At 46.6% G+C, this 25,240-nt stretch overlaps 2 protein-coding genes and 1 pseudogene across 2 annotated transcripts; all 3 read right to left on the bottom strand.

Moving 5' to 3' along the window:
- Window positions 1-2,300: 2,300 nt before the first annotated feature.
- On the bottom strand, window positions 2,301-2,422 carry LOC144122243 (U2 spliceosomal RNA; annotated as a pseudogene).
- Window positions 2,423-10,011: 7,589 nt separating this feature from the next.
- Window positions 10,012-12,038, bottom strand: LOC144119786 (uncharacterized). Its single transcript, XM_077652327.1, has 3 exons — window positions 12,030-12,038; window positions 11,034-11,419; window positions 10,012-10,144 (listed from the first exon to the last, which is right to left on the bottom strand). Coding segments are annotated over exons 1-3 (396 nt in total). The 3' UTR covers window positions 10,012-10,143.
- Window positions 12,039-22,210: 10,172 nt separating this feature from the next.
- Window positions 22,211-22,546, bottom strand: LOC144119785 (uncharacterized). Its single transcript, XM_077652326.1, has one exon. It carries the CDS (start codon window positions 22,544-22,546, stop codon window positions 22,211-22,213), a length of 336 nt encoding a protein of 111 aa, XP_077508452.1.
- Between the last annotated feature and the right edge of the window lie 2,694 nt (window positions 22,547-25,240).

The raw sequence follows: 25,240 nt of genomic DNA, 5'->3' as shown, positions 1-25,240 counted from the left end.
GAACTACTCAGTGTTCGTGCTGCTTCAGATTGTGTCCATTACCGTGACAATATGCCGCTGGCCTCCTTCGATCAATGAGCGCATTCCACCCGGCAACAACTCGACGGCATGGAGAAAAACACAGGATACTGTCACTACACGAGACTAGTTAATCCTCTGCACCACATGGCACCACAGAATGTTTTGCCAACCGTGCCAAGCCATGACCATCGCCCCTCCTCCGATATGTCATCCGTGACATAGGTAGAAAGAGGTCTATAGCTTGTACATATTCTTCCACATTCGGTTAACGCCAATCGACGAGCTTCGTAAGGATTCCCCGCAATTGGCCTTCGTTTCTTTTTCTGTGCCCTCTGTCGAGGCTATATGGCGGACGTGTGGAAGATTGTAGCATTTATCAGGGAAGCGCTCAGGGGTGGCTCCATACACAGGAAATGTAGAAATCCGTGTACTATGTGATGTCAGTGCACGTTAAAAAACCCAAAATGCTCGACATTATCTGGGGCCCTCAACTACCGTGTCCCTCATAGCCTGATGCACTTTGGGACGCTAAACCCAATATAAACCAACCTTAAAACCACACACCCCGAGCATCTGAAACAAAATGCGCGTTCACAGTCAGTTCTGGGTGTTGAGTATAAATTCTCAATGCATTCAGTTCGTCAGAGATGCCGAAGTCTATCGTACCGCAGTGTTTTCGGAAGCCATCCTGACGTCCTCTTGGGCGACACCGCGTCCTGTCATCTCAGGTTCTTCGGCCACCACTGGTGCTGTCAAGGTAGGGATCTCCACGAGAGCCGTCGACTTTGACTCCAGGACTTGGCCCGGAATCTGTGAAATCGCAGACTCGGCTTGCGGCAGTTTTTGAAGTTTCGTCGCTGTTGCTTCGCCAGGGATATGTGGTGCAATTCCCATTGCCTGTGGAAGGTTTTGAAAATTCGTCCTCATTATTATCGAAAATGTGAATGGTTCACAGTGTCTGGTTATCACGTGGCGTGGAATGGCATGCTGTGCTATACTATAACGAGACAAATGTCTCCAAAATGCGCTAATGACGATTCAGGCGCACAGTTGCGTGTGCGAACGATAGTGTCACTTGACCGCCAAACATGGGAGCAGGCGAGTCGGGCTTTAACCTCTACAGGGCCAGTCTCGAATCATCGGCTGTTAAGAAAGCTGTCGGCTTCCCCTTCTGCTCACGCGTCCCGGAGATTAATCCCTGATAGTAGGATACGACATGGTGCAGTATGGCTGCTATGGTATTATATCGCAGGACATGTCGTGGCATGCCATACTAACGCCGCTCTTACTCGCTCTCATGGGTGGTCCTTCATCAAGTTGGTCGTCAGGGCTGGCCAACGTTGGTGCGATGGACAATCAGCATCTTGTTAACTTAGAAGTAGCGCAAATGTTACCCCAGCCTTTCTAACTATTCTTATTATTCCGTTATTCGCACAGCCGAAGAAATGGTTAACAATAGTAAAAAGAACTGAAGAGAAAAACGAAAAGACAAACGAAGTGAAACCTTTGTTTCCAATGAGGCAGGTAGCGCCGTATACAGGAAGCTTCATTAAGAGTGTTGGCGCTTTCCTTATACCAACGTTGATAAACTCAACTCAGCTGCGGACCAACTTTGTGCTGAAATACTTATTAGCTCAAAACGACACACAAATTGAGCAGTTGCCCAGTCAAGCCTGTTTTGAGTCGTGATTTGCGATAAGGTCTTTTAGCACATATTACAAACCATAGCTTAGAACCAAGTTTTTGCAAGTTGGCAAAGTCGCTGTGGCATCCGGCTGCTCAGACTGGTTCGCGGTTTCGATCCCTGCTTCGGCGGCAGCATTTAGAAGACTAATTACCAATTTGGATTTTACAAGGCCCAAAATGACGCAACACAGCAACGGGCCTGCGTCGTGTCGTCTGTCCGTGGGTCCCATGACGACGTGCTGTTTTCTCATGCTTTTCGCCTAGACGGAGGTATGGAGTATATTGCTGGATGTCTGGGTTAGGTTTCGTCTACTTCATATGCATCTGCGCATGCGGCTGACAAAGGCCACCTATACATATCTCTGCCCTCTGGACTGAGAGCCTTCTTGTGTCGAGGCTGCCTAATATGCGCTCTTGTAATAAAGGTTATATTTCCTGTCTGTCCGTCTGTCTGTTGTTTCCAGAAAGAAAGAAAAGGAAAGTGCACAGGCCTGCCCACTGGGTCAAGATGAGCCACAATCGCTAACACGTACAGATAGTAGGAGAGTTCAAAGATGGGATAGAAAAACAGAATAGAAAAGACGTGCGGTATAATGACCCAGGCCGATCCCGGAGGCAGTGCAATACCGGGCCAACCGGTGGCGGAAGTGAAGTAACCTTCAAACACTCCGCCATATTTCCAAAAATAAGTCCAATTGGGACCCGTATCAGATATTCTACAGGGTCTCCAACGTTTCCTGCAACGCGTCCCGGCGAGTGATATAGCTTTCTCTAATATGCACCAACTAGCCCAGTTACACATTTCAAGGATCAATTAGATACCCAAATGCTTGTCAGACCTGTGTTTCGCTTTTAGCGAGAGGCGTTCTGCTATTGTGCAGCACCAATTGAATTAAATTTGGTGGTTTGTCGTACCAGACGAACTCAAGGTGAAAGGGCATAAGAAGAGCCATGTGCACTTGGTGTTCCCAGGTAGTCTTCCATTCAGATAATGATACGAACCAATGCTCCTTAACTTCGGTTATCGAATCATAACCTGCGATTTTATTATGATATCGCCGGCTACAAGTTCCGATTGGCTAAATAAAATAATAATTTTCGAGGAAAAGAAAAGACGCAGTAATTGTCTCGCAGCTCGGCGGACACCCGAACCATGCCGTAAGGGAAGGGTGGAAGGTAGGAGTGAAAGAAGAAAGAGGTGCTGTAGTGGAGGGCTCCAGAATAATTTTGACTACCTGGGAATCTTTAACGTGCACTGACATCGCACAGCACACGGCCGCCTTTGCGTTTCGCCTCCATCGAAATGCTGCCGCCGCGGCCGGTTCGAGCCCGCGGACTCTGGCTCAGTAGCAGAGCGCCCTAAGCACTGAGCCACCGCGGTGGGTCCCCTTCCTTGTAGTTCGTAGGCTAGAACTCTAAGAGGCCGAAATTAAATGGCAGACCTCAAGTTTTCCTCCACCATACGCCATGCCTCATGTATAAGGTGGCGTTGCTGCCCTGGAACGTACGAGTACTCATTAATCGGTTCGGTACCTGCTGAGTGGTAGCCGTGGAAGCCGTGGATGCCTCGTTGGCCTTGGCCTGGGATGCCTCCTTGGTCGTGGCCTGCGTCCGCTCCGCCTGACCCCTCTCGGCTTCGTCGGCGCTCCTGCGCTGCGACCGGTGGCGGAGAGGCTTCTTGCGGCGGTCGCTCCCCCGAGACCACTTGCTGCTGCCGGTCAACTCGCTGCCCTTCTCTTCCTTGTGCATGCCGGAAGACACAGGTGACGATGGCCGAATCGTAGCTTCTTCTGATCGGCGAACGCGGAATCGGGCGCGTGGTCAGCCTCTGCGAGCATACTCCTCGTCTTCTTCCACCCTTGCGCGCCGAGTGGCAAATTATGGAGTTAACCGAAATCTACCCCGCCACAAACAAAGCACTTAGCAAGGCAGAGGAACACATAGTCTGACGTCTGCAGACAAACACTTCCCCCGCACCACCTAAACTGTATCTGGGGTACCCGACGCCACACAGCCCGCATTGCCCACACTGTGGAGAGGTAGCTAATCTGTACCACATGGTCTGGGCATGCCAGTTCAGTCTCTAACTAGACCCCATTCCAACCCTTCCAAATAACCATGGGAGGCCGTTCTGCTCAGCGATGACCCTGAACACCAGCAAGGATTGGTAGCGAGGGCCTGCGCGCCGGCCGCGACCAACGAACGGCCGGGCTAGGAGGTCCGCCCAACAACCTCTTCTGCCATCTTTCGCTTTTAGTAAAGGTCAATCAGTCATAACGACAATTTTCGTACGGTGAGCGCAAACATACGTTCAATCATCCCTCCATTCACGGACCCAATCTCGAGGAACTGACAAATGTCCTCACTGTGGCGCACTATCCTGGTGTACGAAACAACTGCTAGACATCACCCCATTCTCCTAGTCCTCCACGCCTCCATATTGACTTCTCGTCATGGCAAGAGTGGATACTCGCAGAAGTAATCTTGGACTAGGAGAACGAGAGAGAGCGAGCACTTAATTTCCAGCTTTTGAGTCACTAGGAATGCCCTGTACAGATGGCATACATATATTTAATAAAAAGATTTCTCTCTCTTTCTTAGCTCGCAAAGGGGTCAGCGATTAATTTCCAAACACCAAACTGCGTAAAGATCGATTACCTACTTACCGCTCTCCATAAATTCATCATCCTGCAAGCTCTCTTGGAGAAACCGGGTTTCTGGGCAGTGGGTAGAGCAGTTGGGTCTTAGTCGCCAGCTCTCTGCCGTTCTACGAGCATATCCCAGTTTCCAATATGGCGGCGCCCTTCGGCCTCTCTATGAAGACGGCTATAGTGGAGGGCATCCATCGCACCAATAGCATAGTCTGGCGTTAGCGGGAGCGCTGCATTACCTGAGCTGATACTGAATAGAAAAATCGATTGAATTTTGAGAACAAATGAACATAATCTTTGTATTATCATGTCCAACATTCTTGGACAAAGATTTTGAATATTCAAATATTGCAAGGGACTGCTATAGAAATATTGAAGGTATATAGTCCATTCTTCCGATGCGTAGCAAAATATTTCTCGCAAAAATTTCCATCGCTCGCATTAGGCAGTTGAGACTGCCACAGAAAAAAAATGGGAACGTATTTGATATCAACAAAAACATTAATAGCGAAAAATGCAAGCCTGCCGACGGGAGATCTCCGGACCTGTTGGTTGCTATAGTGAAATCTAAATATATATGAAAAAATTCCGTTCATGAACTTTCTCCCGCTAAAAAAATGCTTTTGTTCAGAATTGTTAAGTATGTCAGGCCCAGAGCTGTGCGTGGTTTGGTGGTGATAGGAGGAATAAATATGTTCTCCCCTCGTAACCGCGGCTGACACAGTTCAAAACCGCCCGCACGCCACCCCGTGTTCGCGAACGGTGGGCCTTGCTCTGAAGGAAACAAAGGAACGACCACACCCTGGCTGAGACAAACAGGCATTTATTGCTACAACAACAATAACGCCTGCTGGCAGCAATTATGCGAAGGAATCGAGGTCGTCCGACTCACCAGCACGGTTACAAGAGAACTTTCGCTCGCGCTAGGGCAAGGGAGAAACTCCTTAGGCCAAACAGGACGAGCTGGTGGGAGAATAGAGAGTTTTAGTTTCACGTACGTACAGAGTTCACGTACGCAAACGTGAGAAGTCTACGTAGCATACGCGCATGTAGTTTCAACCCCTTTTAGTTGCACGTGCGCGACATACGCCGCGCGTTCTTCCTCTGACAGATGAAGACACTGCTGTAGCCACTCTAAGACAATACGAGTCAAAGTCAAGCCAGTCGAACTGCGTCGGAGTGCTGCTTCATCAGTCTTAACAGCTGAAAAATCGCCCTTCTGTCTGAAAAACAAAAGCTCTTTGCCGCTTGAAACCTTATGCGAGGGTAAGAATGGGCAAATTGAAGGCGAATACAGCAGTTTATAACACGATGTCTCGTCGATGGATTAGCGACGCAGCTGTTATCGCTGTGAAGCGGCGGGCAGGGAGCCGCCATTTTTGTCAGCGCTAACGTACGCAAGCAACGCTGAGACCGCAATGCAAAAATCAGAATCTCACGTACGTAGGTGAGACTCGCGTATACCCTTTGCGTTCTGCGCATGCGCACTGGTCACCCGTAAGAGCTATACGTACGTGAAGCCTCTACGTCCGTGAAACTAAAACTCTCTAATGATCCCACCACGAGGCCTCGCCCCACTGGCGGAGGGCGGAGCGCCGCGCTAGAACATCCGCGCAAGTCGAGTTCCCCTGCCGTTCTTTTCCACCCGCGCGCGTGCAGCTATCACGCCGTCCGTGGCGCTCGTGTCTCTGCGACGCAGGCTCCCTCTTTTGTTAGTTAAGGTAACTAGGTAGGGTGCATCGCGGGAAAGCAAACCAAAGGGGACGAGTTCCCACAGTGTAAGAATGAAATGTGAATGGCCCTGGATAGCTGAAGTGGCTGCGCCTGAGACGCAGTCTGATCATGTTGATATTAGCCTCAGAGGCGACATGTGTTCTCATTACGAGGGCGGTTTGTTTGCACAGAGGCGGAGAGGTCGGCGCGAGCTACAACTCTGTTGCTTGCTACTCTGCACTGGATGGAAAGGGAGGTGTAGAGGGATGGCTTTCTGGGTGATGCTTTGAACAGAAGACCGTCTTGAATGCTCCGCCGCGGGTGTGTTTCGATGGAGGCGAAACGCAAAACGCGCCCATGTGTTGCGGAATGTCAGCGCACGTTCAAGAACCTAACACGGCCTGAATTAATCTGAAGCCCTTCATTACAGCTGCAGTGAACTTCTAGTTCGCTGTAATTACGGCGTCTCTCGTAGCCCATGAGTCGATTCGGGAGATTAAACCCCGGAATTTGCAATTTACAATTTAAATTTGTGTAAACTAAACCAAGCCTGGTCCTTGGTAGTCCCCTCTAGCAGCGGATGGTGCCAGTTCCCTTTGGAGCAGATGTCCTCTTTTAGGGCTCCATGCTGTGGAAATTTGCTCGGATTTTATTAAAGAAGACTTCGGTGTTCCTGCCCGCTTTTCCTAGTGCTGATATTTTTATCTTCGAGGTGGCACCTCAGGAACGAGCTTTGCGAGCCTACAACATCAAACACCATTCAGGAGCCACGCAACGGAGTTAAGACAAAGTAGAGATGCATCAGTGTACAATCATTAATTTGCCGGCTTGTCTCGGTTCGAAGAACAGGACAGTTTAAAGGAAAATGAACCTGTCGAGAGTAAAACGCATAAATCAATAAGACAAAAAAAAGATCCAACTGGCAGATTGTGCAAAGTATGACACTTCGTTTTCATCGCCTTCTTAAAGGAGCTGTGATCGAGGCTCTAATAAATGTGCGGCATGCATGGAATATTGAAGCACGCCGCTTCACTAATTGTGTCCAGCAAGGATTTTTTAAATGCGCTTTGTAGAAGCTGAGTTATCTGTAGTTAAAATTTGAATTTAAGCGTCTTCGCGCCTTTCCTTCTCCTCTCGTCACTTTTTGCACGCTGGAAGGTAGGCGCTTCTTCGCCGACCCCCCTCTGGGAGCGGAGCTTCCCGACCCGCCAGAGCTAAGCGGCTTATTGGTCGCGGCCACGGTAGCTGCCTGACGTCTGAAAGAATCTAACCAATGGCCACCTCTCACCTTGTCTACGCAGATGCGGGGGAAGGAGGAGGGTGCGAGCATGAAAATGTCGCCGGGAAGGGCTCGTCAACTTTGACGGGTGATTGTGCGTCGTCTGCTGCGTGTAGAAGTGAATTGTTTGGCTCATGTTTTTATGGCAACACAGTGCAGTGATTAAGTGAATTAATGTGCTATCCTTGGAAGGCGTTTCAGCGCCCCTTTCAAGCGGTGCGCCGCGGGCGTGTGTCGCCACCCGAGGAAACGGTGCCAGGCTGCAGCGTAGCCTTTTCATTGCATTACGGAGTTGTGATTAGTTTTACCGGTTCTTCAAGCATTTCTGCACTTTTCGCCTGCGCGAATGGCTCTTGCGAATTGCTTTCAGCGCACCGATGTAAGCCTGACAGAACACACTGTTATCAGTCACGTCAACGCGACACGGTGAAAGGCGCTAGTTTTTCCTCGTTGGCGAAACGCGCGATGTCGTTTATTTTATGCACACCGTAACCGGCTCTGATACCACTGCATCCATGTTTCGAGCCGCCGCGGTGGCTAAGTGGTTACGGCGCGCGGCTGCTGACCCGAAAGACGCGGGTTCTATCCCGGCCGCGGCGGTGGAATTTCGATGGAGGCGAATTACTAGAGGCCCGTGTACTGTGCGATGTCAGTGCGCGTTAAAGAACCCCAGGTGGTCGAAATTTCCGGAGACCTTCACTGAGGCGTCCATCATAGCCTTGGTGGTTTTGGGACGTTAAACCTCTATAAACTTCCACGTCTCGTTTTCTTTCTAAAGAGATAATAGGATGTCGAAAAAGCGTTCGATATCTTGTATTCGAAAAGCACGAGTTGAGGGAAAAAAAAAGAACCAGACGAGTTTGTCTTGGCCAACAACGTGGTGAGATCTAAACACTCCATTACGTCTGACACGTGCGCCGCGCTTCCTGCGTTAGGAAAGACTCACGCAGGGGCAGCTGCTGGGAAGCGCCAATGGTGCAACGGCCGCTTTGAGTGCTCAGAAAAGAGCAAATTAAAAAGCCTCCGGAGGCTCCAAGTCAGTTTACGTAGTGGAGGGCGGCTCGCTCTGTTTGCAGCGAGCCACACTCTTAGGAATAAAACATGGCCTTAGAGATCTGCCCGTCAGCTGAGCAGACATTCGTTACATTTTGGATTTTCTGCTGGCGTAGCAGTTGGATGTGGCAAGAAGACACTAACTGCAAGAATAACTAAGCTCAGAAGATGCAGAAGACAGTGCGAGGAGTCATTATCTTTTCCAAATAGCATTAAGTTCGTTTCCTGGCTTGTGCGATACGAGAGCAACCATGCATTGTGGAGAATGCGATGAACTGCGTCGAGCTTTTATATGACCCAATGGGCCTCGAGCGTAGCTTTACAACCCCCTTGTTCGTCATCCTATAGAAGATATAATTACCTCCAAGAGTAGAAGTGGAGATAATGGTGCAAGTGACTGACGGGCTCGTTGGAGACGGTAGGAACGGTGCAGTGTTAGGTTTACGAGGCCGCTTAATTTCGTGTTATTCGATGCTTAGGCCTGCTGTGCTGTTTGCGTGTTCCGAAGAAAACATGCCGGCCCACCTGTCAGCTATACTAAGTTTGCCCGTCGACAAAGCATGAAACAGATGCGGTTATAACTGGACATAACATTCCCTCATTCTTCTCTAATTCTTTTCTAAAAATATCGACCTCTACTTGGGATTCTGCGCGGTTAAATAAATCATTTTAAACTATCTTGACGGTTCTTCTACAAATTATGAGATCTGCTTTGCTGAAATTCGGGATGAGCGGTTTGTTTTGACTGACATTTTGCCGGAGAATCCGCGTGTTACATGATCCGTCCATTTTGCCGGTTACGTATGAGCACGTCGACAAAGAGATACACTCTTCTCATGAGTCGTTTCTTGCACTCCTTTCTTCAAACCACCGTCGTCGGTACAAGTTAACGCGCAGTGGAATGGTAAATAAGATTTTGGCATTGCACTTTCCGTTTGCCTTCGGGAATAAATATTTGCGGAATAAGCACTCAAGCATTAACTAAATACACGCAATACTATGTAGGGTTTTGCAAAAAACACTTTCAAAAATTCTGAAAAATGAGCTTTTCGAAAAAAAAGAACCTCTACAGAAGGAAGTTCTCAGCTGCGGCGGACGTAATTGCGAAAATCTTGCTAACAACTAGCTATGGTAATGAAAAGTTACTAATGAACGTTCTATATAACGAAGTTTGGTGGTTACTGTCAATGACGAGTTTGCAGCCACGGAGAAGACGATTCCCTATGAGTTGTTAATGAGAAGAAAAAGTATTTCTTTTGAAACCTCTGAAGGTCAAGAAAATGTAGTTTTTTTTGGGGCACCAAACTATGACTACCTGCATGAGCAGCACAGGAAGTGAGGAGCACCGGCGCAACAAAGCATAATTTGAGCTATTGCTCCATTTTTTTTTTGCTGATATCGTGGTGTAGAAGGAGGTGCCTGACGAGGCATCGTTGTAGTTTAACGTTTGCTAAAAAATATTTTTGTTACAGTATTGCGAGTACGAATAAAAGATGTCCATGACACAAGCCAGAAAAGTGAAGTGGATAGAGAAGCAATGGGAACAAACCACACGGCAAAGTACACCGCATGGCGTAGCATGCATTCTGAGGAAAAGCAAGAAAAAAGTAAGTTTGCTTTCTTTTCACTTTATTTTTTCCAAACAACCTAAGAAGTCAACAATGGCGTTATCACGGTCTTGTGGCTACCACTTCGGAGGCGCGCCTTGTGACGCGGGGCTTCTTCGGTCTCTTGGACGCCTCTGCGAGGTAAGGAAAGATATTTTCTTTAATCGAAACATTTTTAACTGCAGCACTGTATTGCTAAAGCAGAGAAGCACAAAAAAGACTTTCACAATAGCGACAAGGACACTGAAAGCTTCTGAATATTTCTTTCCTAAATGGTCTCTAAGTGAAAAAATGTACTTGTTTGTCCATTATTCATGACAATAAGGTACTTGGTATTATATATTTACAATGTAATCCTAAGCATCTCAAAGAAGCGTGCTGCGCCACAGTGAACGCAATTGTCTTCCATGGCAGCTCATGGATGCCACGGCGCTTCCAAAAATAACAAACATAATTTGGTTTTACGCTACTACTGGGGTGGCGGGGGGGGGGGGCAATAACAGTATCCCTTTTATTCTTATCACTTTCACGCCAGGAACCACGCTGCATTTCGATAAACTGCATTAGCTTGTGACTTATGTGTCACTTTTAGAACTATGCGTTAAGGGTGAAAAAGACATCACGCCTTCAGCTAAGCACAAAAGTAACATTTCTTCTTGCATTTCACCCTAAATAATATTTAGCGTCTGGTGGAGGTAAAACAAGAAAAGAGAAACAAAAGGAACAGTAAGAAATGAGCTTGCGTTTACCACCCGTGGGCACTTCTCCTGTAGCCCCCTTCCTACCCCCCCCCCCCCACCCATTCACCCCTTTTGCTTAAGCTCGTTCTACCGAATCTACGCTCGCATTTAAAACGGTATCATTACATTTCATAACCCTGCGTGTACCACCACTATTAATAGGAAAGACTTTCTTTTCACAGATAGATTCAACGATTGCTTTCTTTCCAGTTGGTGACTTCATCTGCGCTCATCTCTGTAGAAGCCTACACATCACCAACTAGCCCAGTTTAGCGGTGCTTACCACGTCTTCAGGATGGGGGTGTATCCGTAAGCGCCCAGTCCGTAGCCGTACTTCAGGCCGTACGGGGTGAGGCCGTACCCGTAGGCGACGCGCAAGGGCTGGGGCTCGACCCGGTGGCTGTAGCTGACGCCCGTGGTGCGGTAGCCGTACGGGGTTTCCACGTTATGCACGGTTGGAGTCACCGGCACCGCGCGGTGGACACCGGCCACACCGGCTGCCACGGGGGTGGCGTGCACCGTCGAGATAGCGGGAATGGTTGGGTAGCCCGCCACCGGCACAGTGGGGTAGCCCGCCACCGGCACTGTGGGGTAGCCGGCCACTGGCACGCCGTACGAGGGCACGTACACGGCGAGGGCGTTGCCCAGCAGAGCGAAGAGGCACAGGACCTGTGAGGCATATTGCGGTATGTTGAGTGGGCATAAGGTGGTTAAAATGAGATCATACGGTAACGGAATGGCAGAATGAACAAAATGAATTGTACAGAAGAGAAGAACAAATAATTACAAGTTGAGTGTGCATTCAATATAGAAAGTCGGGGCCCCAGAACTGCTCGTGGTGTCTGATGCCCACTACGACTTTACATGGCGCTGAAAATTGTGTTTTAATGGTAAAGTATGCACACACAACTTAGATGGTTAGTCTGCAAGCTGTTTGCGTTGAGCATCGATAGAGCCACCGAGAACCTCTGTACTTTACAATTATGAGCTCAATTTTGGCAGGGATTCGAACCTCTGTGATTGTTAGCCAGTGTTGCGTAAATATACGAACCTAGAGCCTTAACATTCAGAAAAATGCATTAGAGTGCAATGGCTAAGAAAAACGTTTTAAGTTAAAACACAGAGCAGAATTCGAAAAACACCCAGTGTTTAGAAGGCGTGAGCTATGACGTGTCATAGCCTTACGGGTCCTTCACCACAAAACAATTCACAAGTAATTAGAGAACGACAAATACATTGCTGCATGAGCTGCTCAGAGTAAGAAAATTGGTATACTCACGGCAATCATGGTTGACTTGATTTCTCGCGGCTGAGAGTAGCTGGAAGAAATGATACTTGGAGAGCGGTGTTCGATCCTCTTTTATACTCTCGTCAGCAGAACCCCAGACCTGTTGTGTTTTATTCTTGGTGCTTATCAAGCGGTGCCAATCAGGATTTTTGTATTTCGAGAATAGGTCAGGATTAAACATGTGTCTGTAGCAACTGGTCCTGCCCACTGAAAGCCATGAACTGTGCTGAAAAATAAGGGGTAATTTATTGTTAGCTGCCACCTGTACATGCCCCTCGCCTCTCACTCTAATCTGAACGGCATTAAACTTTGGGTGTGTGTTATCTTACGGGCATCAAGGCAAGGCAGGAGATCGAGCTCGCAAAAATATTCAGATTAGAATCAGGGAATTAAACAGCTAAACCCTCTCCATTCGATCTCATCCTCCTTTCGTATACAGGAGAACACCACGCGTTCTATAGCCTTGAACTCTCGTGCTTCGAAGCGTTGAAGGGGGGACACGGCACTTAAAACTATTTTGGTTGTTTATGCTTAAAATGTAACACAATTTCGCAAAAAAAGTGTAACTTTTTAGGATAATTTTAGAACGGCATTTTGTTTGAAGCCACATGTTGTAGTTGCTGACTAATACAAATAACACCGTCGTACAGTCATCTCCGGTGCGGTAAAAGATGAAAGAGAAAGTGAACAAGTTTTTAATGTCAAATTCGCAAAATCTGCTTTTGTACAACAAAGATATTAGGTCTTTGTTTGCAGGCTCAGTAATTATGATAATACAAGTTAAACTTCAGATGAAATATTTACATGACAGCGTTCCTTACAAAAAATGGCTTTCAGAAACAAGTCCACTTCTGCATAGAAAAAAAAGGTCAACTTCATTGCATGCCTCGACGTCTTTTAATTCATTAGCTAAGTACAGAATGGTTCCGCTGTCTCTATACTGTCACCTACGCCGAAAGGATGAGTGTTAGCAATCGCAGAGCAGCGAAGTTCTGATTTCTCCTCTTCACGGTCATGCTATGCTGGGGGCGCTCCGCTATTTGAAAGCAGCAGATTCCGCGATGCGCTGACACCATAAGTAGCGCCAATCACTCGAAATTTTAGGCGGCTACAATAAAAAACAACAACGCTACTTTCTAAACTTTTACTGCTGTAATCTTTGCTACGAGAGAGACGAAGGTCCGAGAATCGCAAAAAAAATTGGAAAATTGAATAAATATAACCCGATTGGCCCCCTGTACTTTGTATCGTGTAGAGCATTGGTCATTGAATTTATTCTGTCCTGTTACTGCCGCGTCGTTGTTACCCTCCGTGGCGCTGACGTCACTAATGACGAGTGCCTCACCAGGTAGCGTGTTATGCATATCCACGGGGACATTTGTTTTCATATCCGCAGCTACAAGAGGGTTTTCTTCTGAGGCAAAGAACGTTCATGTTGGAGGCTGACGTAACTTTCGTGCGTCATAAGTGTTCTGTCATATGCTGTTTAGAACTTGTGGGGTGTCTACTTAAGATGGTGTGGCCATTTACAGTCTCTGCGCGCAATCCAGAACCCATTGTGTGGAGAAGGTGTGATACCGCTTGTCTGATCGCATATTCCATAACCCTGGATAGGAGAAATCCATCAAAAATATAAAAATGACAACCGCCCAAGGTCACACTCTGCACGGTCTACTTGTACTCGTGAATCTAACGGGACACTCCTGTTCCCCTGCCTTCAAGGTACCTCAGGCTAAATCTGGCAACTCGAGCTAGGGTCGCCTAGGCATTTGCCAGTATACAGGGTGTTTCACCTAAGATTTTACAAAATTTTCAAAAATAGGCTCTTTTGGTGAGAAGAGTGCTTTTTTAGGCATAGTATTGTCCGCGGTGTTGTGTGCCAGAGTACAGCTAAGACGTGCTAACTAGCATGATGGTTAACTCATTTTGAACAGTAAATATTTTAATTATTGCCATTAGGCTCCCTAATTACTGAGAGGCGTGTAGCCCACCGCAAGCAATATCCATATAAATTTTTAGAATTTGGGAAACGCGGTTACCCTCAACGCTGTGACCCAACAAATTTCGTCTATTTCGACGAGTTACGTGAAGTGGAGAGGTTCCTTTGCCAGCAAGCTTCTCGAAAGCACATGTATTTAGGCGCGATGCAGCCTAAATTTATTGAGCCACAGCGCCGAGGGTAACCGTTTTTCGAAATTCTAAAAGCTGATATGCATATTACTAAGGTGGGCTGCACGCCTCTGAACAATTAAGGAGCCTAGCAGTAATGGTTAAAAAGTTAAGTATTCAGCATTAGTTAACCAGCCTGCTAGTTAACACGTCTTAGCTGTATTCTGATGTAATACACCGCTGACAATGCTATGCCGAAAAAAGCACCATTCTAACTAAAACAGCCTATTTTTTAAAATTGTGTAAAATCTTGCGTGAAACACCGAGTATAATATACGCTAGCAACGTCCGGACGGGGGCAGCTCATTTATATTGTACTTTATTTCTGCCAACTACGCTTAATATCTGTCACCCGAATTCTACCAGATAAACGACATTAAGAAATATTTCATAGCTTTTTCTGCCATGAACGTGAAATTACATATTTTAAGTCGTGAAAAGAAAATGTTCTTACGCCACCTCATGCTTGATAGTTTAGTAGTGAGCTACGTCTCGGAACGTTTCTTAATGATTTATTTTTTTTAACTGTTGGACGAGTTGCGATATTGTTTACACTTAATGTGCAGGTGCAATGTGACCTTATCCGTTCGTTGCGCTCCTCATTTGCCTATCGCGGTGGTTAAGTGGTGAAGGCGTTCGGCTGCCCAGTGCGAGGATGCGGGATCGAATCCCGACCGCGGCGGCCGCATTTCGATGGAGGAGAAACGCAAAGGAAGCCCATGAGCTGTGAGAAGCCAGTACACTAAGATCCTTAGGTGGTCGAACTTAACTCGTAGTCCTCCCTCCTTTATACAACATCATTTCCCCGTTCCTTCACTAATTCCCTCCTTAATTCTTTTCCTCATGGTACGTTTGATGTGTCCATCGTGACGTGAGGCACTTAGTTCGCCTTTGTTTTCTTCATATACACATATTTTATTAATGCAATAAGTGTTAAAAGCATGTCAAAGAGAAAACCTGGCGGCGTCCGGCGGTGTCCAGCGTCATCTGCCATAACATTCGGTGACTGGGCGGCGGGGTATGGGGCGCCCCTTGCGGTGAGCCGAAAACGGAAGTACGCCGCTGCTGACGGAGTGTAGGCGTCTGCACAGGCTGGCGTATGCGTATGCGGCGTTCAGCCATAAGAGAGGAGGAAAAGCTGGCCGGGCGGACCTTGGACTTCAATGCAATCGCATTCTGAACACGTAATCTAATTAAGACTCCTGTAAATTTTGTACGCCACCTCTTCGCGCCTTCAGCGTGGCCACCGTGGCCACCCGTGGTCGCGTGGTTGGTCACGTGACCAGGCACGGGGGTGGTCACGTGGTGCGGAGTAGCTGCTGCTGCCGGCTGCGCGGCGCGCAACAGCTGCAACAGCTGTGCGTATGCGCCGTGTCAAGTGGGACGAAGATGAAGAAAGAACGCCCAGCGAAACATTCAATTCCTTTTTCCCGCTCTCAGTCAGTACGACGTTGAAACACTTCAGGCATTGGATACTATTATGCACATGAAGCCGTGGTCCCGTCCTCGATCTCCAAGTTAACAGGACCCCTGTCCTTCCGTCTTCCAATCTATCAGGCTACATATTATTACCACTCCTTTTCCCGTCAAAACTTTCCTGTATCCAGCAATTAGCCGCCTGTGTCTTGGCCACTCCCCCGTAGTGGGTATGTGCCAGCAACGTCTGAGGCCTTCCTTCCTTCCTTCCTTCCTTCCTTCCTTCCTTCCTTCCTTCCTTCCTTCCTTCCTTCCTTCCTTCCTTCCTTCCTTCCTTCCTTCCTTCCTTCCTTCCTTCCTTCCTTCCTTCCTTCCTTCCTTCCTTCCTTCCTTCCTTCCTTCCTTCCTTCCTTCCTTCCTTCCTTCCTTCCTTCCTTCCTTCCTTCCTTCCTTCCTTCCTTCCTTCCTTCCTTCCTTCCTTCCTTCCTTCCTTCCTTCCTTCCTTCCTTCCTTCCTTCCTTCCTTCCTTCCTTCCTTCCTTCGAGAGCGGCGAAATACTGACTTTGCAATTCGGCTGAGTGAGTTCAACTCGGCCATATGTAGCTATATATCGCGTCACTCCAGGTTTAACCAGAGCTAAACCGTAGCCATTTTTTAATTAAAGTCCTATGCGAGAAGAATTTGCTCGCATGCGGAAGATTTGCACACCTCGAAAGTTATTTATGCTAACGTTTCCTGCTACCGCGGCACCAGACAGTCTATGTGAGACGTACGTGTGCTGTCCATACTGCCTTTTATTTCGTGTGCAGCGTTTATTTGCCCTCTCCGTTGTAGTTATCGTATTCACTGTGTCGCCTTTCCATACCTGCCTTCGTGGCACTGATGCTCTGCCCCGTGCAGCTTGCTCTGACTTTTATCCTTAAATACAAGGCCGTTGTTCACGCTTATGGTGCGTCGTTCCGTCCCAATCCCTTCTTTCGAGTCAGAAAAAAGCTGGGTATCTTGGTTCAGCACAACTGTATTCCTAACTTTGGACTTACCTGGTCATTACTTTTTACTTACATTCCTTTAATTCACGTTTAGCTACTCCCCGGACTGGTACTGATCGTTCTGGTGTGTTAAGCTCTCTGCTTGTACTTCTGCGTCTTTTGTTACTTTAGTTTTTAGCTTCCTTAGTGTAGCTGAGTTTATTTTTCCTACTTTCGGTTCTACGTTCTTGTGCATTTGCGTCGTATGTATCCTCGCTATTTTTTTTTGTTGTCGCGTAGTCTTACCTATTTCCCCCGTGTTTCTAATTGTTGTAGCGCATATTCCTCCTGGCTCATTGTTTCCAATGGCGTATTTCTGAGTCTTTTCTGATTTATGATTCTACTTGAGCATTGAAGGAAAGAGTGACGTATTAGCCGCAATGGGTGAGGTGCGTCTCCGGATTCAGCGGAGTGGATCATGGGAAAGTCGTCTGCTACCACTACTTCCGGTTCCAAATTTCTCCACTTGTTCGCTTGCTTCAAGGCAATCGCTGTGTTAATGTCGCTTCTTACACTTATTTATTTGCTCTGGAACACCGCTGATTGTATTGAACTATCGCAAGACCAACACGATGTCGACTCTGCTCTGCATCGTGATGTGCTTTCGCACTAATGTAACCTAAATTATGAAAATGGTAGGATGCTTTCTACATGTATGCGTATAGAGTGCGATGTGTTGAGACGCGCTGTGCGCACAGTGTCGTGTATGGATAGTTTGCTAGCCCACTGGAAGCTTTTACTTGCTGTGAGGAAAATACGTCTATCGTCTGCTAAACAGTGCACATTTCAGCCCTTTGTTGCCTTCGTAGTGCAGCGAAAAAAGAAACTAGTTCAAACGCGCGTGAAACCGATAACCGTGAATGCACAGAACATCCAGCTCGCGCTGGCATATTAATTACAACGACGACACACTCTTAGCTTTCGGTATTGTCAATTACTGCGCTCAGGACGCGTTCATATGCACCACGCGCTGATCTTACGGTGATACTGTGCAATAAGCGACGGCGCAGCACAGATAAATGACTGAATAAACGATGCACGCATGCAGGGCAATTGATATGCAAAACTCAGTGTGTGGGAGAAAGTTGCAACCGGAAGTAGCTGGCAGACGATTTTCTCATGGCTCTTTGAGTTCACTTCGGAAACGCACCTCACCTATTGTCCACCCCAGACTTGGAAACCAACAGTCGCAGCGACTGAAAATGTGCACGTGCCCCGTCCATAAGCGCTCGACGCTTCGGAGGGCTCAGATTGTGCTCTACTTTGCGATGTATAAAAGTGTGTTTTATTATGCCGTTATGTTCTTCAGGTGGAGTCGAGCCTCATAAGTGTTGTCCTGTGTTTAGTACTCGCAGCCGGACACGCGTAGCACATTTTGGGTAGAGAACTGGTGACGAAAATAGTCTAAAATATGTGTGCGGTCATGGAGATGAAGTTCTTCATAACGCTAAGCTCTAGTGCCCAGAACAGGATGCTATCAGGCGGCGACTGGTGTCTGATTTGACTGCAGTGGACAAATGGCGTTTAAGCCTTGAAGAAATGTGGGCTCGGGACCAATAGGTCTCCATAATGTGCCCTTTAGTTCCATTGAAAACTTTTCTCGGACCGGCAACATTATTGAACACTGCTATAAGTACGCAATTTTTCACACACTCAAGAATAACAACTGTGCTGTCTCCATGCATCAGACATACCGGTGCTGTCGCATAACAGTGGTACCTAATTTTCATCCATGTTGATAGACGACTGAGTAGAATCAGGGCACCTGCGTGGCTTTCCACAATTTTCTCTGCCCTGTCGCGGTCAGTCTTCTGGTGAGTGTTACTGGTCGTCAGTTATTGTTAGTTTTGTTTCTTATCAGATATCAGTTTTAATGCCACAATATTAACATACTGTGTTTAATTTATTCCATCTCTTGGCAGTCTCTCTGTCGTGCACTGGAGCGTCTAGATCCACGCCCACTGACAGAAATGAAGATTCTCGGCCACTGTCCGCGGCGATCGTCGGCGGTGAAGGCCTCCAAGGCACTGCTCCGCTTCTTGAGGACTTCTTGCCGGCACGATAGGCTGTGACTTTACTGAACGCTCTGACTTTGCATAGTGACTTCAATTTCCTGCAACTCTCTTTTCTCCTTCATCTTTTTCTCCCCTCACCCCTTCCCACCGCGCAGGGTAGCAAACCGGTTATTCTCCTGACTAGCCTCCCTGCCTTTCCTCCTCCTCCTCCTCCTCCTCCTCCTCCTCCTCCTCCTCCTCCTCCTCCTCCTCCTCCTCCTCCTCCTCCTCCTCCTCCTCCTCCTCCTCCTCCTCCTCCTCCTCATAGTTTAGTGTGTTTTTATCCCCTCACCTAATTATTATAACCTATTAATTTAGCTCATCTGCGATTTCATGAGATCTTTACCAAGAAGCTGCTGGTGCCACTATCGGAGAGGAAACATTTATTGCATATCCATGTAAACCTAGGAAAATGTGCTCTTTGTTTTTTGCACGGCGTACAGCGAATTTATTTTGGTGTAACACGCGCGATTATTTGACATCGAATAAAAGAGGCTGGAAAATAAGAGGTAGGTGATGCACGAAGAAATCAGGACTGGTTCGGAATGGGCCGGAAAAATATTTGGTTCAGCGATAGTTGAAGACAGCATCTTAATAAGGAATACAGCACCATTCTACATTTTCTTTGTTTATATTCCTGCAGCGTTCACATGCTCATGCTTCAGATGACTCAGAGTTGGATGTTACGTTTTTGTTCATGGCAAATAGGCATTGTTTTTTTAATGAGACAAATATTTGTATTGGGAAGAAAACGACCCTCTCGCTGTTGCTCATGCATGTTGCTCCTCTTGTGCTGTTGCGTCCCCTCAATTGTGTGCGTATGGATCCTCATGTTGCTCCTCTTGCCTTTAAAGGAATGTGCCTTTTTTATACTTTCAACTTGCACACTTCATTAACTGCAATGAAACCCGAAAGGTATCTTGCATGATTTCGCCGCATTGTCACGAGTATTCTAAGGAAATAACCACCAAGAAGAGATAAACAACACGTGAGTTTCGATGCAACTGTGAGAGTTCTCTTTTTTTTTTTGGCACCTTGAGCTTGGTGGTCTGGTAGCTACGTTGAAACCTTTGTTAGGAGCAGTTTCTGACAGCGAACCAGAGTCAGCTCACTTGTTTTTCTCGTCTCATTCATACTAGAGAATAGTAACAGTAGAACCTACTGGCTCCTTCGGGCTGCGCACCGTTATTGGGTAGTGTGCACTCTATCTGGAGTACTGCGGATTTGGAGCTGGCCGTCGCACAAGAGATGTGGTCGCGTAAATGTATTCACCATTTCTGTTTCTCTAAATCTGCAGTCACACTTCGCAGTCGTGGGAATGATTTCACCTTTACTATGTATTATAATCTGCTGGAAAAATATTGCTAGCATCGTGTTAATATTTACCAGGCAGCAAATCTTAGCTCAAATCTCTGACGCATCTCACGCCCTAGAATCTCTTGTGACTGGCCTGCCCTTGTGACTACGGCTGTCATGATATTCCTCCTGAGGATACCCAAAGCGTCGACACAAAGACGTGGGGCCTTCAATATAGTGCGTACAGTTTTGATCGAATGAGGGGAGATTGGTAGGCGCCAAGTGTAGCTTTCATGTCGGTGCAGACAAATTGCAAAATAGAGTATAATTTCTCCGAAGTCTCGTGAGTTGCCGCATTAAAAATCTCGCTGCTTTATACGACACAGCTTCGAAGGACTTTCCCTCGATATCCTTATTTCCTAATAGTATTTAAAAAGATTACATATCGCTGCACATAGCTAACGAAAAACAACATGTGATGTGTATAATTATATGTGCAAATGTTTCCTGGGGCTCATCCCATATAATTGAATATAATATATTTTAGCCCTGTTACGTAAATCTCGGAGTTGTTTCATTCAGCTTCAACAGTGTCCTAGCGCCGACGTTCAGACCCAGCAGTGAGCGATCTGAATTACCACTTGCTTAGCAGTGAGTTAACGCTTGCGCGGCACCGTTATCGGATTATCGCCTCGTTCTGTACTCGATGCGATAACTGACGCTTTCTTTTTCTTGCATATGAGAATATTGCAAAACAAATTCAGGGCATTACGACTACGTAGGCTGGGGAGAACTCACTCTCGGGAACGTGCCGTGTGTGGTCTAGAAGTAATTTCGCTTGGGGATGGGTACACTAATAAAGCACAGGGGGAGAGCTTGTGCAGCTTTAGTAGTCGCTTCTTCATTGCAGTGGAACGCAGAGTAACGTGCCCACCGCAGTGATCTCAACAGAAAAAAATTTCATTTTTGTATTTCAGTTTTATTTATCGTTCCCGAGAAGACGGAACAAGTGCATCGTCAAAAACAGCATCTTCTTGAAGTATCTTCGTCCGTGCTATTCATTCTGGAGAGCTTGGGCGTCGTTCTTCCGTCAGTAGGCCGGCGTTCTGTAACGATAAGGGCAGATAGGTATAAAAATCAATTTCGGAATATCATAGCGGTTATTAGGTATTGAAGTTTTTGAGGCCATAAAGAGAAAATGGTACGGGTCTATATGGCGTCTCATGATGTAGATAAGAGCTGCACACTGTGGTGTAATTATTTTTTTCCGTAGATTTACAAATAGCCAAAAGACAAGTTTGTAAAGTTTCATGAGTGCTTATGTCAAAACATGCAGGTAGATTAGGTGGGACATATGCTCAATCATGGTTTTATCCTGAAGCCTATGACTTCTTGGAATCACCGGTAACATAATTTACCACCTCCCTAGTTGCTGTAAATAATGACGCGCACAGGGCATGCTCGCAGAAACTGATCGAGGCCGTGACATCCATTCACTTTTCGGAGATTAGTTGGAACATTGTTTTGGCCAGAATTCTCAAGAGACTCTCCACTCATCGATATCGAAGAAAATGTGCGCCTGCCTGTGACAACTGAAATGACTTGCAGCAGCTGGAAATTCGAAATTCTTCTGGTGCTTTGATTAATCTGAGTAAGTTTTCTCACGGCATTTCGATATACGCGTTATCTGATTGTAAAAAAAGCCGGGAATTCATTCACTAACGGGATCATTGAGCAGTTTCGTGCATTAAATAATTGCGTTTAATTCGGACCGAATTAGAATATCTGAACTGTGGTAAGTGCTGCGTGACAGTACACAAATCTACCCTCGATCAAGACAGCTTCAACAAAAAACAGTTGTCAGCTGAGTGGACTTCGAGCCATGGCTATTTCTATACTGGGCGCACGAAACCAAAGGCGCACGGCATGGTCTCCGACAAGAAGTACTTGTTGATATGCGAAAGGATCTGAAAGCATGTAGAGAGCTTATATGACACTGATGTCTGAAGCTTTTCAGACAGTGAACATGAGGCACTCATACTGAAGGCCTTTACCATTGCTTTAACTCTTTGCAGAGACCCGGTACACTGCAAGCCCCTTATTGGTCGGTGAAAGACATTTTAGGCTTACCTATTTCCCGAATGATTTTTGCACAAATGTATAACATGGGCTCGGAGAATCTAGGCGAAATTGAGACGATTTTTGACTCTTACCACTTTTTCAGGATGGGGTAGCCGAAAGCGCCCAATCCGTAGCCGTAGTTGAGGCCGTACGGGCTGAGGCCGTACACGTAGCGGACGCGGACAGGGTGGGCGTCCACACGGTGGCTGTAGCTGACGCCCGTGGTGCGGTAGCCGAATGGGGTAGCCACGTTGTGGACGGTGGGCTTTACAGGCACCACGTGGTGGACAGCGGTGGCGACAGGGGCGGCGTGCACCGTCGAGACACTGTGCACGGTGGGGTAGCCGGCCACCGGAACGCCGTACGTGGGAACGTACACGGCGAGGGCGTTGCCCAGCAGAGCGAACAGGCACAGGACCTGCATGAGTGGCGTTGAATAATGCCAAGTCAGCCGCTTTTATAATATTATCTAGGAATTAGTCACCGAAAAATTATATTTATTGAAGTTTTATTTGCCAATGTTCACTGTTGAACATACATTTACAGTGCACGCAGAATGGGTATAAGCCTTGGAGGTCTCAAAATAAAGCTGCCTGGTGAGCAACTTAGGTACATAGAGAGGCGGTAGAAGAGTAAGCACTAAGTCGTAATATCTGCGTAGTAGATGAATTTACATAGTAGAAATTAAACTGTATTAAAGAGCAATTCTGTACGAAGAGTATAAGAAGTTGATAGGGAATCGGTTAGTTTACTCGCGGAATACTCGTTCACATGACGCTAAAACATATATGACTCACGTGATGGAAGCACAGAAAATATGAATGTCATGCATAAATATTTTCTCACTGCCGCTAGGGAGATTAGTTTCAGGAGCACGTTTATACATGTTAGCCGCATTGCAGGAACGCCTGAAGCTAGTTGAACTGTGATATTTACTCGGGGCTGGTGGAATAGATGATTTCGTTGGAATACATGGACGTGATGGCACACGACAACAAGAAAACTCTTTCGAGCACTAGGCATGGACGCGTAACAAATGTCCGAGAATATTTTATGACGACCTTATCTACATAATTTTTGCATTTTTCGTCGACGAAAATGAAGCACATTGGTGGTACTCACGGCAATCATGGTTGACTTTGTTTTACGAAGCTCGTAGGGGCTCGAAGAAACGATGGCTGAACAGTGGTGTTCGGCCTCCTTTTATACGCGATGTCTGGCGAGACCGAAACTTTTTTTTTCAATTTTTCGCGCACTTTACTCACGGGCTGTCATTGTACGCCACGTGCTGTGAAAAGGCGGAGCTATGCTGTGCTGCCGGTCGTGTTTCACATCGGCAGGATGTGTTTTTGCTGCGGTCGCAACCATTGCCTTTTTCTTTTTTTTTTTTCTTAAGCGAGTGGCCTCATAATCCATGGTGGCTAATAGGAACTCACGCTTCAACTCTCGCCTCAAAATAGGCGTATACTCGGCCTCTCTCCCTCATTCAGCGTGTTTCCCATTCTAAGAAAGAGGAATGATATTCAAACAGGTAAAAGTATTTAGAAAGTAGCGGCTTAAGCACCGAAACAGGTAACATACATGAGGTCTCTCAGAAAAGCAAAGCCCTCGCCCACGAGATTATTTCTTCCTTTTTTTAGCAGACCGGGGGGTCACTCTACTCGTTGCCTTGAACTTTCCCTGCAGATATTATCGAGCGCTTGTCTGGTCATTGCTCGGCGGAATCTGCGGGTCCGCGGCTGCCTTACTGCCATATCTCTCTTCTCCGGCTTTCAGAGGCCGCCGGGGTCGATGTCGACACACTTTATCCGACGCGTGTCACCTGGTGCGTCTTTATATACACTGGAAGAGTTGTTTACACTCTTTTCCCCGATGGTACTTCTTTTTTTTTTGTGCGCAGTGCCTCGGCATGTCATGTGCATGTATTGCGCCAGTTGTTTCTTGATATCGAGGTGTTGAAGGAAGTGTCTGAAGAGTTGCACCAAAACTGATAGAATGAATTTTACGTCTAGCAAAAATATTTTCTTTTTGTTGCGGTAAAAGAAATTGAAAAGGGAGGAGAAACGTTCGTGACATAGGCATGAAAAGTGAAGTGCAAAAAAAAAGTAGGGCGAACAGATGAGTAAAAAGGTGAAATATATCGCAGGGCACATTGTATACATATACTGAGGAGAAAGAAAGAAAACACGCAGTGTTTGCTCAGCTTTTTCTTTTATTGCTAGCCAAACGACCAAAGAAGCCAACGAAGGCGTTATCACGGTATTGTGGCGAAGTCTTCGGAGGAGGTGCGTCTTCGGTCACTTGCACAGTCTCTGCGAGTTAAGAAAAGACATCTTGTTTAGCGAAACATTCAGTACTGGAACACTGTACTGGTAATGCAGAGATACCTAAGAGAATTTGAATATAGCATTAGCGACTAGGATATTGACAGCTTCTAAATATTTTGTTCGCAAATGCTCTCTTATTACAAAAAATGTACAGATATGGCCACCGTCCCTGAGCACGAATTCTCTGTTCATTTATGCTGGAAACTTCATCACTTACTTAAAGCAGTGTGCTACAATGCAGAGTAGGCCTATTTATTCTAATGCAGGTCACGAATGCTACGGGCGTTCCAAACGTGGCAAACAAGGTTTGAATTTCAGCGTTACTCGGTTGGACTTATATCACGATCCCCGTTATAACTGCCACTTTCAGAGCAGAAACTATGCTTTAGTTCGTAGGAGTAAATTAGCTTGGAACTTATGTAAAAGATTTAAAACTGTGCCTTAAGGACGAAAAAGTCATCACGCTTCCCGTCTAAGCATAAAAGTGGCAATTCTGCTTACGTTTAGCGCTAAAGTAATCCTAGCGTCTGGTGGAGATAAAAAAAGCAAAACAAAATACATTTTAAGTAATAAACGTATACATACGGCCCATTGGATTGTTTCTGCAGGAAAGACTCTTTTTACTTGATGCACATCTTATGTCCCATCTGCGTTCACGTTGCAAATGGTACACTTACGTCTCTTAACTCTGCGAGCACTAGCACAATTAAAGAACAACTCCTTCTTTCCAAAGTTAAATTTACTGCATTTTTTCATCGTGGCTTCTGGCTTCACCTGCTTCAGCTTTAATA

The sequence above is a fragment of the Amblyomma americanum genome, chromosome 2 (genome assembly GCF_052857255.1).
Source record: "Amblyomma americanum isolate KBUSLIRL-KWMA chromosome 2, ASM5285725v1, whole genome shotgun sequence".
In the NCBI taxonomy this organism is placed as follows: Eukaryota; Metazoa; Arthropoda; class Arachnida; order Ixodida; family Ixodidae; genus Amblyomma; species Amblyomma americanum.
Note: the sequence above shows the minus strand (reverse complement) of the source record. Positions and strands in the feature narration are given on the sequence as shown.